At 37.2% G+C, this 15293-nt stretch overlaps 3 protein-coding genes across 6 annotated transcripts in view; all 3 read left to right on the plus strand.

The window, feature by feature from the left end:
* LOC111431521 (coiled-coil domain-containing protein SCD2-like) overlaps positions 1-3115 on the plus strand; it is a 7893-nt gene extending 4778 nt beyond the window's left edge. For 2 of the 3 annotated variants that reach the window (XM_023068191.1, XM_023068193.1), the window contains exons 13-17: positions 136-199; positions 563-604; positions 1335-1375; positions 2078-2204; positions 2716-3115. In XM_023068191.1, the coding sequence (XP_022923959.1) occupies positions 136-199; positions 563-604; positions 1335-1375; positions 2078-2204; positions 2716-2834 (393 nt within the window). In that variant the 3' untranslated portion in view covers positions 2835-3115. Of the gene's footprint in view, positions 1-135; positions 200-426; positions 525-562; positions 605-1334; positions 1376-2077; positions 2205-2715 lie in introns of those variants that run through there. The other variant, XM_023068192.1, reaches the window with a different exon arrangement.
* Positions 3116-4999: 1884 nt separating this feature from the next.
* Positions 5000-8001, plus strand: LOC111431523 (transcription factor ICE1-like). 2 transcript variants are annotated; one of them, XM_023068195.1, is made up of 5 exons: positions 5000-5693; positions 5778-6331; positions 7121-7348; positions 7426-7596; positions 7702-8001. In XM_023068195.1, exons 1-5 carry the CDS (start codon positions 5183-5185, stop codon positions 7783-7785), a joined length of 1548 nt encoding a protein of 515 aa, XP_022923963.1. In that variant the 5' UTR covers positions 5000-5182; the 3' UTR covers positions 7786-8001. The 2 variants fall into 2 exon arrangements, with proteins under 2 accessions (XP_022923963.1, XP_022923962.1); XM_023068194.1 differs by having other exon boundaries at positions 5000-6331.
* A 556-nt stretch (positions 8002-8557) lies between these two features.
* Positions 8558-14801, plus strand: LOC111431530. The gene is made up of 7 exons (XM_023068204.1): positions 8558-8859; positions 9017-9398; positions 9520-9682; positions 10343-10387; positions 10975-11140; positions 11314-11684; positions 14085-14801. Exons 1-7 carry the CDS (start codon positions 8725-8727, stop codon positions 14401-14403), a joined length of 1581 nt encoding a protein of 526 aa, XP_022923972.1. The 5' UTR covers positions 8558-8724; the 3' UTR covers positions 14404-14801.
* Positions 14802-15293: the final 492 nt, after the last annotated feature.

Consider the following 15293-nt stretch of genomic DNA (forward strand, 5'->3'; position numbering starts at 1 on the left):
CCCCCCCCCCCTTGAGTTTAGACGTGAATGATAGCCCTTAGCAGCTTGAATCATTCTGCTATATCCTCCTTGCAATTATTGACATGCCTTTATGCTAGTCTTTTTCTCAATATCCTTCATTTTTGCATTTTCCAGGTTGAAGATGCAACTGTACTTGCATTGGCGCAACATAGGCGTCCAAGTTTGGTTCATCAATCTGGTAGTTTTTTTCCCCAATTAGTGCATGTAGCGTTTCTATTGTCTTCCAAACTTTTTGAACAATTACATTTCCAGTTTATTTAGATAAAAATTAAAGATTATTTACTGACCTTTCTCATTTAGTCATAACATGTATTACTACTTTAAATAATCAGAGGTTTGTTCACTTTTTCGTGTCGATCTTTCAATGGATGGATTACTGCTTATTGACTAAGCAAATCTTTTTAGAATCAGGACTTCGAGAATTATTTCAAAGCTTAAAGAGTATGATTTGCAATTATTACTAACTGAACCATTTTTCAATTGAATCTAATAGGAATGGTACACATAAAGTTCCTTATTTTCTTTCTTTTTTTAATCACAGATTCAAAAGCGTCTGCTGATCCGAAGTTTTCTGAGGCTTTTGGTAAGTTGATTACTGTAACTTGTGCACCACACTCAGTAAAGATGTTTAAGAGATCCGAAACACAGCCATATATATATATATATATATATAATTTTTATGGTATAGGACACGGTTGTAAGGGTAGGACACCATTGACTTGATGAAGCATAAGATCATGAAGGTATAGTGCACAAATGACTTGATAGAGCCGATGTACGAAAAATTTCTCCAAGTGTAGGTATAATGCATAGGCTAAAACGAGAGGCATCTTTGTTATATGCATTTTGACATAACAATTTATCTCTAATATTTCATGAGCGACCCTTCGTCTTACTTGTATTCTCACTTTCTTTCATTTACTTCTCTCTCTACATAGTTTCTCTTTTGCAAACATTTTCTCTCACCAATCTCACCCTACATACATATTCTCACTTTTTTTTTTTTTTTTGGAAAAAAAAGGTTAACGGCCTTCATTTTAGGAAGTTGTCAATTTTTGAAGTATTTGTAATAGCAATCCTTTAAAAAAGCATTTTTAATTAAATAAAAGAGGCATTTAAAACAATAGAACCAAATAATCAAGTAGTTTATTATTTTGCACGTCACCTAAAAAGTCGCACACAACAAGAATAAGCCAAACTGATGGTTCTAGAGTCCAACTCACACAGCTAGAATAAGAAGAATGGAAAGGTGAAAAAAAGGAGTGCAAGCTAGGCTTGCGAGATATTTCACGATTGAATTTCTATCTTTGCAGAACTAAGTGAAGCTGAAGCTGAAGATGTTCTCTTTAAGGAGGTAGTTTAATCTGTTGTCTCATCTTTCTTGTTGGTCATGAGGATTATCTAGTTTTGTGCAATGTGAACATCCTACTTTTATTCGTCCTTTTGGATTTACACCACGTCATTATTAGTCTATTTGGAATAACTTTGGAAAATAGTGTTCTTTTTTTTAAATAAAGTCTATTTTTCGATAAGCATTTTTGAAAAACTTTTATTTTAAGTGTTTAACCGAAAATCCTCAAAATATGTGGTACCAAATAAAAACACACATATAACTGATAGAATCACAACCAAACAAATTTGTCATTTAAATAATTTTGAAAATGTAAGATATAATAAAAAATTTATAGAAGGTGTTCAAAACGGACCCGTATCTCTTGTGGAAGGATGTGGACACTCAGATGACCAAAAGTATCCTTCTTCTACTTGTCTTCAATTAATCATTGATGTTGTTTGCTATTGTAGCACATGGGCATATTTTCTTCCCATTACTTTTCTGTAAAATCTTCATTTCATTTCCGAAGTTTAACATGCAAGTATCCTCCCAGATTATTCTTATGAACTTAACAGGTTTACAATCCCATTACATATCCAAATCTTGGCATCTAAATGTCTCTATGAAAATCAACATCGAGCATCTTTGGTTAACTCATGTTTGCATGAGTCAGTCTTGCAAAATTTGGGTTTCAACAGTGACAGAGTTCGAAAACTTATGCAGGCTTGGCTTACATACTTTTGGAGAAGAGCCAAGGCATATGGTGTGGATGAGGATGTTGCAGATGAGCGCCTCCAGTTTTGGATCAGTCGTAGTGGGCAGCCTCCGACTTCACATGATGCTGTGGATGGTACGCTACATGTTTTCCATTATCGCTGTTACTCGCTTGGATATCATAAAATTTTGTGTAGCCCTTCTAGTCTTGTATTGCATGAATCTATTATTTCAATTTTTATCATAATATCTTTACAAATTAGTTTGCTCATCATTTTGATGCTATTACTCACATTTCTGCTCAGAATTTCATAAAACATTAGAATTGCCCATTTACAAAAAAAAGAAGTGCAATCCCTATCCTTAAAAAGAAAATAAAAGATTCTTGTAGCTTTCTAAAACTATCTTATTTAGGAATCTAACAATTATAGATTATTTTTAAAAACCCAACAAATGCATTAATCATCAACATAGGGAGTTGTACTCTATCTAAAAAGATATTAAGTATTGATGTTATTTGTTTGTCTGGAAGCCTCAGATTACGCATTATATTTTCTATCATCTGGAATGTAACTTATATTCTATACTATAGCACACTTATATGTTAACCGGATGAAATAGCTTAAAGTTTCATATCCTCTTGGCAGTTGAACGAGGTCTTGTAGAGCTCAGAAAACTTGGAATAGAACAACAGCTTTGGGAGGCATCTAGAAAGGAAATCGATCAATCTTCTGCATTCGCACTCAGTGATTCAAATCTGCAATAGAGTTAGACACCTTATCCTGAAAGATCGCCCGCATTTAAAATGTCAGTTTTTTTTTTTTTTGCAACAAATTTTCTCCCCCACCTTTCTAGTTTTACTCTGTTTGCCAGAGTGGATGCACATTTATTTTCTATCCTTGTGCCGTGTGATATTCTGTTACATCCCCTCAACAGAGAGTTTATAGTGAAGTGTTATTTTAGAATGCCTTGTATGATATAGATAGACTTCATACCCAATTCTTTCACCCCCAAAGTTCAATTAATTTTTTTCTAAGTTTAGCTCTCTATTACAATTGAATTTTTCATGTGTGTTTTTCTCCCTCAAACATATGCTTGAGAAGAAAAAACGCATCCAAATGCCTTAATAATTTTTTTCTTCATTATCATCATTATTTCTCTCTTTTAGGGCCAGTGTGTATAGTGTCACAAGGTGCTCTGTATTAATTATTTTCAAATTTTCTGCTCAGTCCTATGAAAAATCAAACAACGCCATTTTTAGTTTCCACAAGGAATTATGGGAGTTTTCTTTTGTAACAATTTATAGAGGAGTGGTGATCCAGTGTGGTTTGACTATAATTTAATTAATGTTAACTTAGTGTTGTTAATTGTAGATTAACTGGTGGTTAATTAGTAGTTTGGATTTGATTAGTTATTTGTTTATATTGTTGTAATTAGGCTATAAATAGCCACTTGTTAGAATTGTAATGAAGCCTTTTGAATATTGTTTTGAAACAGAGCTGTGTCCTTAGAAAGTTGAGAGTGGTCTCAACTTTAGAGATGAATTTTTCTTGTGTTGGTCATGCATTTGGCTTATTCAATGCACCAACTGTCTCAATTTGGTAGTTTTTTTGTTTTTTGATGTACGATATTAAGCATTAATCTTGCAGAGAAGGCCAAGCCAAACACACAAGGCCAGTGAGCCACAACAGCCATACCACAGCCACAGCCACAGCCAGAGACAGAGCAATATCTTCATTTGAACAAGCTGTAGATCCGTCATTTTCAGAGAAGGTGATTTTGGTATAATATAATGAAGTCAACATTTATTTTGTAGTTTGCAAGGTGGGGACTCCTCTCCTTCAAAGCTATAAGAAACAGAAGGCCGTCTCTCAATGGCTGCTCTCCAATGTCTGACTTCACGAGGTTGCTCCAGTCATATTAATGGCGCCTTGTTCTGCAGAGCCTCATTTAATTGTCTTTGTCCCCCATTCTTTCAGCTGACCCTCCTCAAATTTTGAATCCCCTTCTGCCTACTAACGTACTTCCAAGTCCTCAGAGTAAGCAACTCTTTAAGCCCTTTCTTTGAATCTCGTTTTTAAACAAGAATTCTTCCATTTCAGTGCCCATACATGGTTGTTTCGGAGAAACAGAGTGTGATGACAACAAATCCTGCAAATGGGTCTCTGCCTAATTGTTGAAGTTTTGAATATAATTGGGGAAGGAAGGAGTGGAGTAGGTGCGGTGAAAACTAAGGCTTCACGAGATGCATGGGCCTTACATTATTATCATGTCCTCATCCATCTACTTAATTTTATTCCCCTCTCTACGGGTCTCCTACTAACACTGCTCCCTCTAAGCTTTTACCAAAGAATAAGGTGTTCCCAACCATGGATAATAGACTTAGACCAAGCATATTAAACCCACAAGGTTATGCATTTATTTCATTCTTTTCCTACCTTACCCGTGACTTATAAACCAACTAATTTCTAAATTTCGTAGAGATCTCCCTAGTCCCAAAGTGGGAGTGCCCCAAGTATTCTACCCTTGTCGAACCAAACCGAAGAGACTTGGATTGAATGTACTCTCTCGATAGATCTCTAAATTTCAAAATAGATTCCTAAACTTTGAACTTTGTCTTCCATAAATCAACTTAAAAGCTTTCGAGCTTTACAAAAAAAAAATGTGTGGGTGTTTTTTTTTTTTCCTTGGATGTAAACTTATTTGGTAGAAGCAGTTTAGTGTAACGGTCAGTGATTGTTTGTTTCCCCGAAAATTTGTAAGAATACAAAAACAGATGCTTTCTGCTTTCTGCTCTGTTTTTTTCTGTTTATTTCTCCTTTTTTTTTTTTTTTTCCCTTAATTTTGATAAATAACTAAACACCCAAACGAAAAATAAAAAAATTAAACAAATAAAAAAAGAAAAAGATAATGCCCTTTTCCTTGTGCAACCTTCCTCTTTTCTTCTCTTCAATTCTCCATCTTCTTCTTTAACTCTCTCTCTCTTGTTTTCCTCCCCATCTCACTGCAGTTATCTCTTTCTGTCAGCTTCCCACCATTTCTTTTCCCGTTCCCAAGAAACTCCTTCGAAACCACTCCACCCCTCATCATCATCATCATCATCATCATCTCATCATGCTTTCCAGAGCTGGGAACGTCCTGTGGATGGAAGAAGATAGCAAGGAAGAAGACTCTGCTTCCTGGACCAAAAACAACACCGACACCCATCTCACCCACCCTGCTAATTCCTCTGTTTTCGACAACAACCACCAAATCACCTCTCTCTCTACCTTCAAATCCATGCTCGACGTTGAAGACGACTGGTGCATCAATGACAATGCCCTCCATAACCATACCCACCACGCCGACATCAACGACATTACCTTCTCCCAGAATTTCACCGACCCACCTGACAATTTGTTGCTCCCCTCTGCAGATTCCTCCTCTTCTTGCTCCCCTTCTTCCTCTGTCTTCAATAACATCGACCCATCTCAATTGCGCTTCTTTTTACCCCCAACCCGCACTTTCTCTTCACTCCACAAACCCATTTCTAACAACCCTTTAGACCATCCCTTCGATTTGGGCGCAGAGTTTGGGTTTCTTGACGTCCAAGCTTCAAATTCTTCCACTCTGCTCAATAATGGAGGTGGGTTATTAACTGGGTTCACTGATTTAAGCCCAACTAGCCAAATGAACACTCCTAATTTGTGCTTAGCCTCTCAATTGACAGAGAATTGTTCGGGTTTAGCTGGATTTCAGAGTTTCGATGACAATTTGGGAAATGCTCTGCTTCTGAATCGGTCTAAGCTTTTGCGACCACTTGAATCCTTTCCCTCAGTGGGAGCTCAGCCGACTCTTTTTCAGAAGAGGGCAGCTCTAAGGAAAAGTTTAGCTGATAAGGGAAGCAATTTGGGGGGTCTGAGCCCCGATGGCGGCTGGTTTTCAAACAGGATTGATGGGGGCGTTGGCAAAAATGAGATCGGTGATGAAAATGGGAAGAAGAGGAAAATGATTTATGCGGATGAGTTTCAAGATACCAGCATCGACACATCCCGTTTCAACTACGATTCTGATGATTTTACTGAGCATAATAACAGTAAGTTGGATGAGAGCGGTAGAAATGTCGGAAATACATCAAACGCCAATAGTACGGTGACCGGCGGCGACCAGAAGGGGAAGAAGAAAGGACTTCCAGCGAAGAATTTGATGGCTGAGAGGCGTCGGAGGAAGAAGCTCAATGATAGGCTCTACATGCTGAGGTCTGTTGTTCCCAAAATTAGCAAAGTAAGTAACAATTTCTTGGCATTATCTTTGTATTTCACGTGATATTTTGGACTTCTCTGATTCACAAGCTCATAAGAACATTCAACGTTTCTTTAAACCAAAATCCTCCAAAAATGCTTCAAATTCATCTGAATGATTGCAAGTATTTCCTCATTCCACATCTTGGTAGTTCTATAGTTCATAAATGAAAATGTGGGTGTGTGAATATAGCCCACTTGAATGTTTAAGTCCACTAGTAAAGATTGTAATTGCTTTAGCTTGCTTTACCAAGAAACAGATAAGAGAAGGAACACTCTAGTTCAGCTCTTTCTCATTCCTAATTGAGTTCAATAACGCTCCATTTCCTGTCAGCCATCTCATGTGCTGTTAAAATACTTGTATAATTACTAGATATTGTCTACCTTGGCCCACCATTGTCCTCTATGAGTTTTCCCTTTCGGGCTTCTCTTAAAGGTTTTAAAAAGTGTCTACTATGGAGAAAGTCTAGCCTACTCCGACTAGTGTTTCGCATCGTTCGGTAACTTGGCTATGATACCATTTGTAACAGTCCAAGCTCGCTACTAGTAGATATTGTCCTCTTTGAACTTTTCCCTCTTCAACCGATGTGGGTTCTCACCGCTTTTCCTTACTTAGTTGTCCATTTTGTATATCTCCATGTTTCCCCCACTCCCCATCAATAAGGACAATATAAACACTTGGATGATCCACTGTTTGGTTGGTTGTAAGTTAGCCTTCTGCTCTTTTGCTTCATAGAATGTGTAATGGATATTTCCTTGTGGTAATGGCTAGATGGACAGAGCTTCAATTCTTGGGGATGCAATTGAGTACTTGAAGGAACTACTGCAAAGAATCAATGACCTCCATAATGAACTAGAATTTGCTCCTCCCGGGACGGCCTTGACGCCGAGCACAAGCTTTCATCCCCTAACTCCGACTCCGTCGAGCCTCTCGAGTCGTATAAAGGAGGAGCTATGTCCTAGTTCATTTCCCAGCCCAAATGCCCAACAACCTGCAAGGGTAAACTTCTTATCTTTGGACAACTTTCCCTTGTCCTTCTCATGATTCATGACGTTTGCATTGATGTGTATTAATAGGTCGAAGTTCGGGTACGAGAAGGACGGGCGGTAAATATACACATGTTTTGCAGTCGTCGTCCTGGTCTCTTGCTCTCCACAGTTAGAGCATTAGATAATCTTGGATTAGACATCCAACAAGCTGTGATCAGCTGCTTTAATGGTTTTGCCATGGACATTTTTCGAGCAGAGGTGAAATCGTGTTCTCTTTAAACATATCTTTTGATTTATTTGACGACATGAGTCGTCGATCTCTTACGACTTTTATGACACTGATAAAAGTACATAAATTTTCAGCAATGCAGCGAAGAGCATGATGTCCATCCGGAGCAGATAAAAGCAATACTATTAGATTCAGTCGGGTTGAATGGTACGGCATAGATATCTGCAAGACAAGTAAAGACATGCAGCTTGTTCTTTCCCAAACTGAACCATTTCATTTCAATCATATATTACCTCGCTTTTTACTTAGGCTAAGTTCTATGTTGTTCATCAGAAAATTGACTCCATTGTTGATTCAGAAGTAAAATCTTCTGAAGTATTATATGCATTGACTTGCTATTGAGATGATTATCACAATTTGAAGTTGCGGTTTGTGTTCTTGTCCAATTTCATCCTTACCTCTGACCCAAATTTGGGTACGGGAAAGTCTTCACCGTATTTATCTCCGCCACTTATTTCATTCTTCATTCTTACAAAATTCTCATTTATTTTAAGGGGATCGAAGGCTCAAGATTTCCCTATAGATAATTTGTGGTGATTGGGTTCTCCCCGTATAATTTTTCTCTATGTATTATTCTTTAAAAAATTATTTTAAAATTTTCATTTTTACATATAATAGGTATTAAAAAATTGAAAAAAAAAATCTAAATCAATATATTTTCTAAATAAATAAATAAATAAATAAAAATATATATATATATAATTGATTATATTTTAAATAATTTTAACGTACTTTTACTAATTCTAAATTTGAATTAAACATATTTATAAAAAATGAAAATTATTTTTATAAGATTTAAGATTTAAAATTTTAAAAAATCTAGTTGTCTAGATTTTATTTTTCAAATAATTCGAGATTAAATTAGTTAAAAATTATAAAATTTATTGGCCAGGCTGGAAATAGTAGCCACGTGTCCATTGCATGTGAATGTAAGGTTCAGTTGTTTAGTAGACAATCGCGTCCCTGGTTCTACGGCTGCGATCGTAGGGATTCCGGAAAAGAGCGCTAAAACAAAAGCAGCCCATCGGAAGCTCGGAATCCCGAAGAACGGAGAAATTCTGCAATTCATATTACCAACATCATTGGAGGTGAAGAACATGGCGGGGCCTGTGGAAGAGACCGACGGAACCAACAGCAAGGAAGAGCAAGAAGAGGCTTTGGTCGCTTTGATCGATCATCGTTGCCGTGAAGTTCAAAATCTCAAGCAGCGTATCTCCTACTATACTTCACAGGTCTCCCTTCTTTCTTATTATTCACTTCTTTTCGTTCGATTTTTGCTGTAATCTAAGGCAAATTTGTGGTTTACGTAACTGCTGTATTTTGCGATGGAATCTCTTCTTCCGTTTGTCTTTTGGGGATTTTCAACTTAACCTTGTTAAATGTCTGCAGCTTGAAGAAGCGGAGAAGAGATTACATGATTCAGAATCGAAATTGGCCCGGCTTCGACGTCAGGGCAATGCAGTGTCATCCAAAGATTCTTTTAGAAGTAGAGCCGTAAGTGTGAAAGTGGAGCAAACGGTAAATGAAGGTAGCAAGCCCCAGCCATATCCGAAACCAGAGCTTGTAATTCCGGCTGTTGTTCCAAAGATTTCCCAGAACAGTGCATTGGCTGGGAATGGAGCGAAGATTTCAAATAGCTCCAGCTCCAGGGCTCAATCAAGTCCTTCTCATGTTAAGAATGTAATTAAAGTTGAAGGGGACAAAAGTACTGGAAACTCTTCTCTTCGAGATTCTTCGAACACTTCTGATAGAGGCACAAAACGGAAGCTTGGTAGGATTCTCGTTGCTCAAATATTCTATTTGTATTAGTTGCTTTATGGTTATTATGCATATCTGATTCATCATACAACAACTCTCTGTGGTAACTGCTAAATTTTAACGCTTTATTCCAGAACAGCAGTGCAAAGAGCATAAAGAATTGATTCCATTAATACGTAGCAGCTCATCACCTTCTCAAATCCGCTGTGTTGGGAGCAATCACATCTGCAGTCAGCATAAGAGAAAGTTGAGAAGTCTCATCTCATGCCCTGTTAACGAACAGCTATTCGTGACCAGGTAACTGCATAAGATTGTATAGGATTTGTATACATTTAGAAAGACCGAAGAAACCTTTACTTAAAACTATGACCGGCGGCTCTAGTTTCTCAAAAGAAAATGTTCCTTAAGGCAATTTTCCCGTCAAACGTGAAGGGAAAGTGACATTTTTCTTCTACTGAAATTCTATTCACTTCTCTCTAGTTCCTGCCAATTGAACAATGATTAAGAAGATAATCCGTGTATACTTTGTGTCGCAGTTTAACATTCCCAATATTCTTCAGGTCAAGATAAATTTAGATTCTATAATGAACCATCATAAAATATTTCATCTTCGGTTAGGCTTGCAGTATGTTAGGGTTAAATTGATTGGTAGCTTTCAACTGGAAGGAAAAGTAAATTAAATATTCAAATTATTCTTAATCATCATATTGTGGAGTTTTCGTTATTCTGGCTTCTCTGGCTCTTCACCCCCAAAATGATGGAATGAATAAATAAATAAAAAGGTTAGGATCCAACATTTAAGTATTCCTTACAAAAGCTCACCTGAAAGGTTTAGATAATAAAATTCCATTACTGGAAGGGTCCCAACCTCCAAAAACTGTAATTATCTTTTTCAGCCTTCCAGTCAAATACACGAATTTAACTTTTTTATGGTATTGAAATGTTTATCTTTTACAGTGCCCTGGATGGAGTAGTCAACTTGTGGCAGTTACAGGCCAGAGGGTGAGTGCTGATTATTTCCCACTTTATCCTATATCATATTTATCTACAGCTACCATCTTCTGGAGCTATAAGCTATGACCATTCTGGTTTGAGTTGGAACTAGTCTCCATGCCAACTGGTGAATCTGGAACATAGTACGTGTTTATAAGAAGCCTCTTTAAATGAGACGTTAATTTATCTTCTAATGTTATAATCGTATCATTGCTGGGTTCTATGAAATAAAAATGATTATGTGTCAGTCTTTTGCAAGTTAAGATTCTGCTTGTAGTTGTCGGAGGGTACAAATGCTCATTTGTTGTTTTGAGATAAATAGTTAGAGCACAAAAATGAATTTTTAATGTGGATGTAGTTTCCCATTGGAGGAATGTATCTGGTACGATGTTATTAACATATTGCAAAATGTTTGGTGGAATACCTTTGCCAGTCATCCCTTGAAGTTTATCTAGATGAGGCACTTCTTGATGTCTTTGGAAGAAGCGTCTCTTCTCCATTGCATAAGTGACTTAATGTTTTCCATTTTCTACCCAAATATAGAAATGCTTAAGCGTGTTTGTTCATCTTCTCTTTGTCCACTCCCTCTATCACAGGTCAAGTGCCTCTCTACTTAGTTCCGCCGACTGTGTATCTCCAAAGCAAAGGAGATGGCCAGAAGACATGGTCTGGCATCCAGAGGGGAACCGCGTATTTCTTGTTTATAGTGCTGATGGTGGGGACTCTCAGGTCTCAGTCATGAATCTGAACAAAAGTGAAGGGGTATGATTTATATTAGAAATCACGTTTACCTTTGGCATGCATTTTTCTGGCAAGGTTATGATTTTAGATGCATCCCTCTCCCTAGACAACTAAGTTGTACCTTTCCATTTTTAAAAGTTGTTAATTTGGGGTTTTTATGACTAAGGTGAGTTATTATGTCTGTGCATTGACAGAAAGCTCGTGTTACTTTCCTTGAGGATAAGCCTCACTTTAAGGGCATTATCAACAGCATAATTTTCTTGCCTTGGGATAGCACGTCTTTTATCACTGGTGGAAGTGATCATGCCGTTGTACAATGGAAAGAGAAAGATGGGGAGAACACATGGAAGCCAAAGGCATTGCACAGAAACATACACTCTTCAGCAGTCATGGGGGTAGCAGGGATGCAGCAGAAGCCAATCGTACTTTCTGCAGGTGCAGACAAGAGAATTCTTGGATTTGACGTAAATGTTGGTAGAACAGAGTTCAAGCATCAGATAGAAAGCAAATGCATGAGTATTTTGCCTAATCCATGCGATTTCAACCTATTTATGGTCCAAACAGGGTGAGTTTTCTGATACTAGAATTTGCTCGCTATGAAAAATGAGTTGTTATGTGTATAAATGTAAGGTGATCCCGAATTTCCATACCATGTCTATGTGCTCTATTGTTTTATTAGTGTTGCAGAAAGTTTTGCGTATTCATTTTTAGTGGTTAAGTCACAGAGAGTCATTCCATATTCTAGATATAAAATCAGAGGTAAACACGATTAGGCATTACGATGAGTTGCAAAGGTGCATAGGCACATGAGGAATAGATAGATCATGTAATGGTTAGCTGACGTGTGTTTTTGTTGGGTCCATTTATATTCTGTTAGGTAGTGTATGGGATGGGAGTCAAAGGTTGTTATAAGGGGGTATCTTTTTTGGCTTATTTCTGATGTAATTATCTGATGAGAAAGTTGGGAGAGATAGGGTAACTCTCTAATCTTCCCTTATTACTCGTTCATAAATAAAATCGTTGGCTAAGGCCTAACAATTACATTCATTTTTTAGTTCTAGGATAGGAACTGCAAATATTTCAGCACATATCTTTATAGCCTCTTGAGAATATTGAGATTGTGTTATAGTGGTATCTAGAAATTTTTTGTAAGAAATTATACTGGTATTTAGTCGAGGGGTGAACAAAAGGAGAATGAGGAAACCCCCTAAAACCAATGGGATTTAGAGAAAAGGATCCCGCTTGGCTTAGGAAAATCTTGCCTGGTCCGTGAAGCCTTCAAAAGTAGCATATCTTGAAACACCCTTCCATTTTTTTTTTCTTTTTGAACCACAATATTCTTCTAAAAGGCATGACATTGTTGGACCACATGATATTAGCTTGCTCTCTTGAAGGATCCACAGAGAAAGTTGGATGAGAGCCAACACATTGTCTTTGGGATGTACCGATCGCAAATTGCATAGTATCATAAATAGCTACTCTGAATAGTATCATAAATAGCTACTCTGAATACTACACATCCGGGAGGATAGCTTATTAATTAAAACAGATGAGTTAATTTAGTATTTTGCTTTCAATCTCTTGGCCTAAAATGTATAGATCAATGACTGACAACTTTCTCCAACTCTTAGCTTCAAAAAAAAAAAAAAAAAAAACAATTAGAAGAAAAGATTGTTCTGGTTACTTACAAAGATAACACGAGCCTGGGGATAAAGAGTATATAGGAATCATCCGTTCCACTTTGTTGCAAGGTGTGCAGTTGATCTTGAACTAGTAACCTGCATATAGAATCATTTCCTGGAATTTTAGCTTACCTAATAGCCTTGATCGTGCAATTTTGAATTATCGAAGAGTCCGTCCATTTGGAAGAGACATAAGAACACCTTTTAGATGCTGATGAATTGTTAAAATAGACACTATATCTTGAAACAATTCTGAGAAAATGAGCCATTCATTCATCTCTAATCCTTGGGATTTCTTCTGAACACAAGATTCCACCCCTGAAACTCCTTCAGGGACATCCGATAGAAAGGGAAAGGTTGACAAAAAGTTGTCTAATCTCACAACTCTGTAGAGCCTCGGAAACAGCAGCCTCAAAGGACTTCCATGAAGCCAAGAAACCTCCGCAACAAATTTTAGCTTGCATCTGTACAATTTGTCCACATAACCCTAGTGAGTTGGAACTAGGAACCCTTCGATTATGTGAACTAATTCAATTGCAAAATTCAAGAAACTCACTACCACTCACTTTCTCTAGTCCACTACTATCAACACTTGTTCTCCAGAAACAAGTGGTGCAATAGTAGTAGTAAGATTACAATCATGTGATTCCTAGCTATCTAATGACCTACTAGGCAAAATATCATTATCATGCATAGGTACAACATTAGCAAGCTTTCTTTCTACTACTTTCTACTATATCAAAATTCTCATGTTAACGCTTTCCTCTAACATGTTGACATTAGAACTAAACTTAGATTTAGTGGACCTTGAAGATCTCCTTCATGAAAACCCTGGTGAGTTGGAATTACGAACCCATTGGCTATGTAAACCCCTAATTCACAAATGCTAAAACTCTCAAATAGGTTTGGGCTAGATGCACGACATTACTTTGCTATCCTGAAAAAATCTTATAAGGTTAGAAGATTTCACCTGACTTGACTTTCGAGCATTATATTGTGTGTGCAAAGTTAGTATTCAAAACAAATTGCCATTGAGATTCTATAGCAGAATGAAATATATTATTTGCTCAAATTTACAATTTTGAATGCAGTATTAATTTGATTCAAAGATTTATATTGCCAGTTGAAAGCCCCTGCAGATCTTTCCATCATTTGCTTCCTTTGAAAAAGAAGAGTGGAGTTAAATCCCTGCAACTAAATTACTATTTGTTCAGACTGAAATTTTTTATCGATTAAGCCAGAGAAAACTTGAACAAGTCTTTGATTAATTGTTTTGCGTGCAGTACTCCTGGAAAGCAGCTCCGGTTATATGATATCAGACTTAGGCAGACAGAACTACATGCCTTCGGGTGGGAGCAAAAGAGCAGTGAATCACAGTCAGCATTGATAAATCAGGCTTGGTCGCCTGATGGTTTGGTTCTCACATCTGGGTCTGCTGACCCTGTAATCCATCTGTTTGATATCAGGTACAATTTGCACAAGCCTTCCCAATCCATTAGAGCTCATCAGAAACGAGTCTTCAAGGCTGTATGGCTTCAGTCTCTACCCCTCCTTATTTCCATATCTTCTGATCTGAACGTTGGATTGCACAAAACAGCTTGAAGTTCTCATTTTCCCTTCTGATTATGGATAGTTTATGGACACTTGTTTAGTCGTTTTCTTTTTTAAAGGGAATAATTTTTTTGCTTAATGATGAGAAAATGAGTGTCATCCAATGAAGAAGGATGTTATTTTGCGTAGTTACAACTTACAAGCTATATTGCAAAGCTCAGTTTGTCGTCTTAAAAGTTTGCCAAAGATGAGAAAATGAGTACCGTCCAGTGAAGAAGAATGTTACTTTGGGTAGTTAGAAGCGAAATTGCAGAGCTCAGTTTTGTTGTTGTTTCAAGTGTTCCATGTGTACCATCTAGTTTTGAAGATTGGCTACCTTCTTGTGAAATGTTGTCATCTATGTATTATCAAACAAGGCAGGAAAGCAGAATACAAATAATTTCAACTCATTGCATGTGTTCACATGGACGGTCCCTATACTATCTTAAGTTGGACATTTCACCACTATTACACGACTCGTATCACCTGTTATTATACTGTCTAAGTGTTTGAGCTTATCTTTAGTATCACTCTTCAGTAAAAGTTGAAAATTTATGCAGAGTGACATTCCTATATAGTACAAGATAAATAAAAATGGGAATTACACACTTTTTAGGAGTTTTCTCAGTAGGTCATTCTAAATAATGTCTGTGGTGGACAAGGATATTCCTCAAAATTGTTCCTGTAAGCCTAACCTTTATTCACTATTCTCTCTTGCCCTAAGTCCTCATTCTGATCATGATGTTTGAACATCCGAAGATATAACTACGCTAAGATGCGATTGTATCTTCGGGATATATCTGAGACGAGAACGGAGGATACAGTTACCTGTGTAGTATGTCCACTGGAGAGCATGTCAACAGCCATTTTGCTCGCTTTCAAGCACGTTCGACCCTACTAAT

Source organism: Cucurbita moschata, unplaced genomic scaffold, assembly GCF_002738365.1.
Source record: "Cucurbita moschata cultivar Rifu unplaced genomic scaffold, Cmos_1.0 Cmo_Scf00036, whole genome shotgun sequence".
In the NCBI taxonomy this organism is placed as follows: Eukaryota; Viridiplantae; Streptophyta; class Magnoliopsida; order Cucurbitales; family Cucurbitaceae; genus Cucurbita; species Cucurbita moschata.

Coding starts and splice junctions, on each gene's coding strand:
- LOC111431523 (XM_023068194.1), top strand. CDS start 5,183: ATGCTTTCCAGAGCTGGGAACGTCCTGTGGATGGAAGAAGATAGCAAG. Junction 6,332..7,120: donor TTGTTCCCAAAATTAGCAAA/GTAAGTAACAAT, acceptor GGTAATGGCTAG/ATGGACAGAGCTTCAATTCT. Junction 7,349..7,425: donor ATGCCCAACAACCTGCAAGG/GTAAACTTCTTA, acceptor GTGTATTAATAG/GTCGAAGTTCGGGTACGAGA.
- LOC111431530 (XM_023068204.1), top strand. CDS start 8,725: ATGGCGGGGCCTGTGGAAGAGACCGACGGAACCAACAGCAAGGAAGAG. Junction 9,683..10,342: donor GAACAGCTATTCGTGACCAG/GTAACTGCATAA, acceptor TATCTTTTACAG/TGCCCTGGATGGAGTAGTCA. Junction 11,141..11,313: donor ATCTGAACAAAAGTGAAGGG/GTATGATTTATA, acceptor GTGCATTGACAG/AAAGCTCGTGTTACTTTCCT.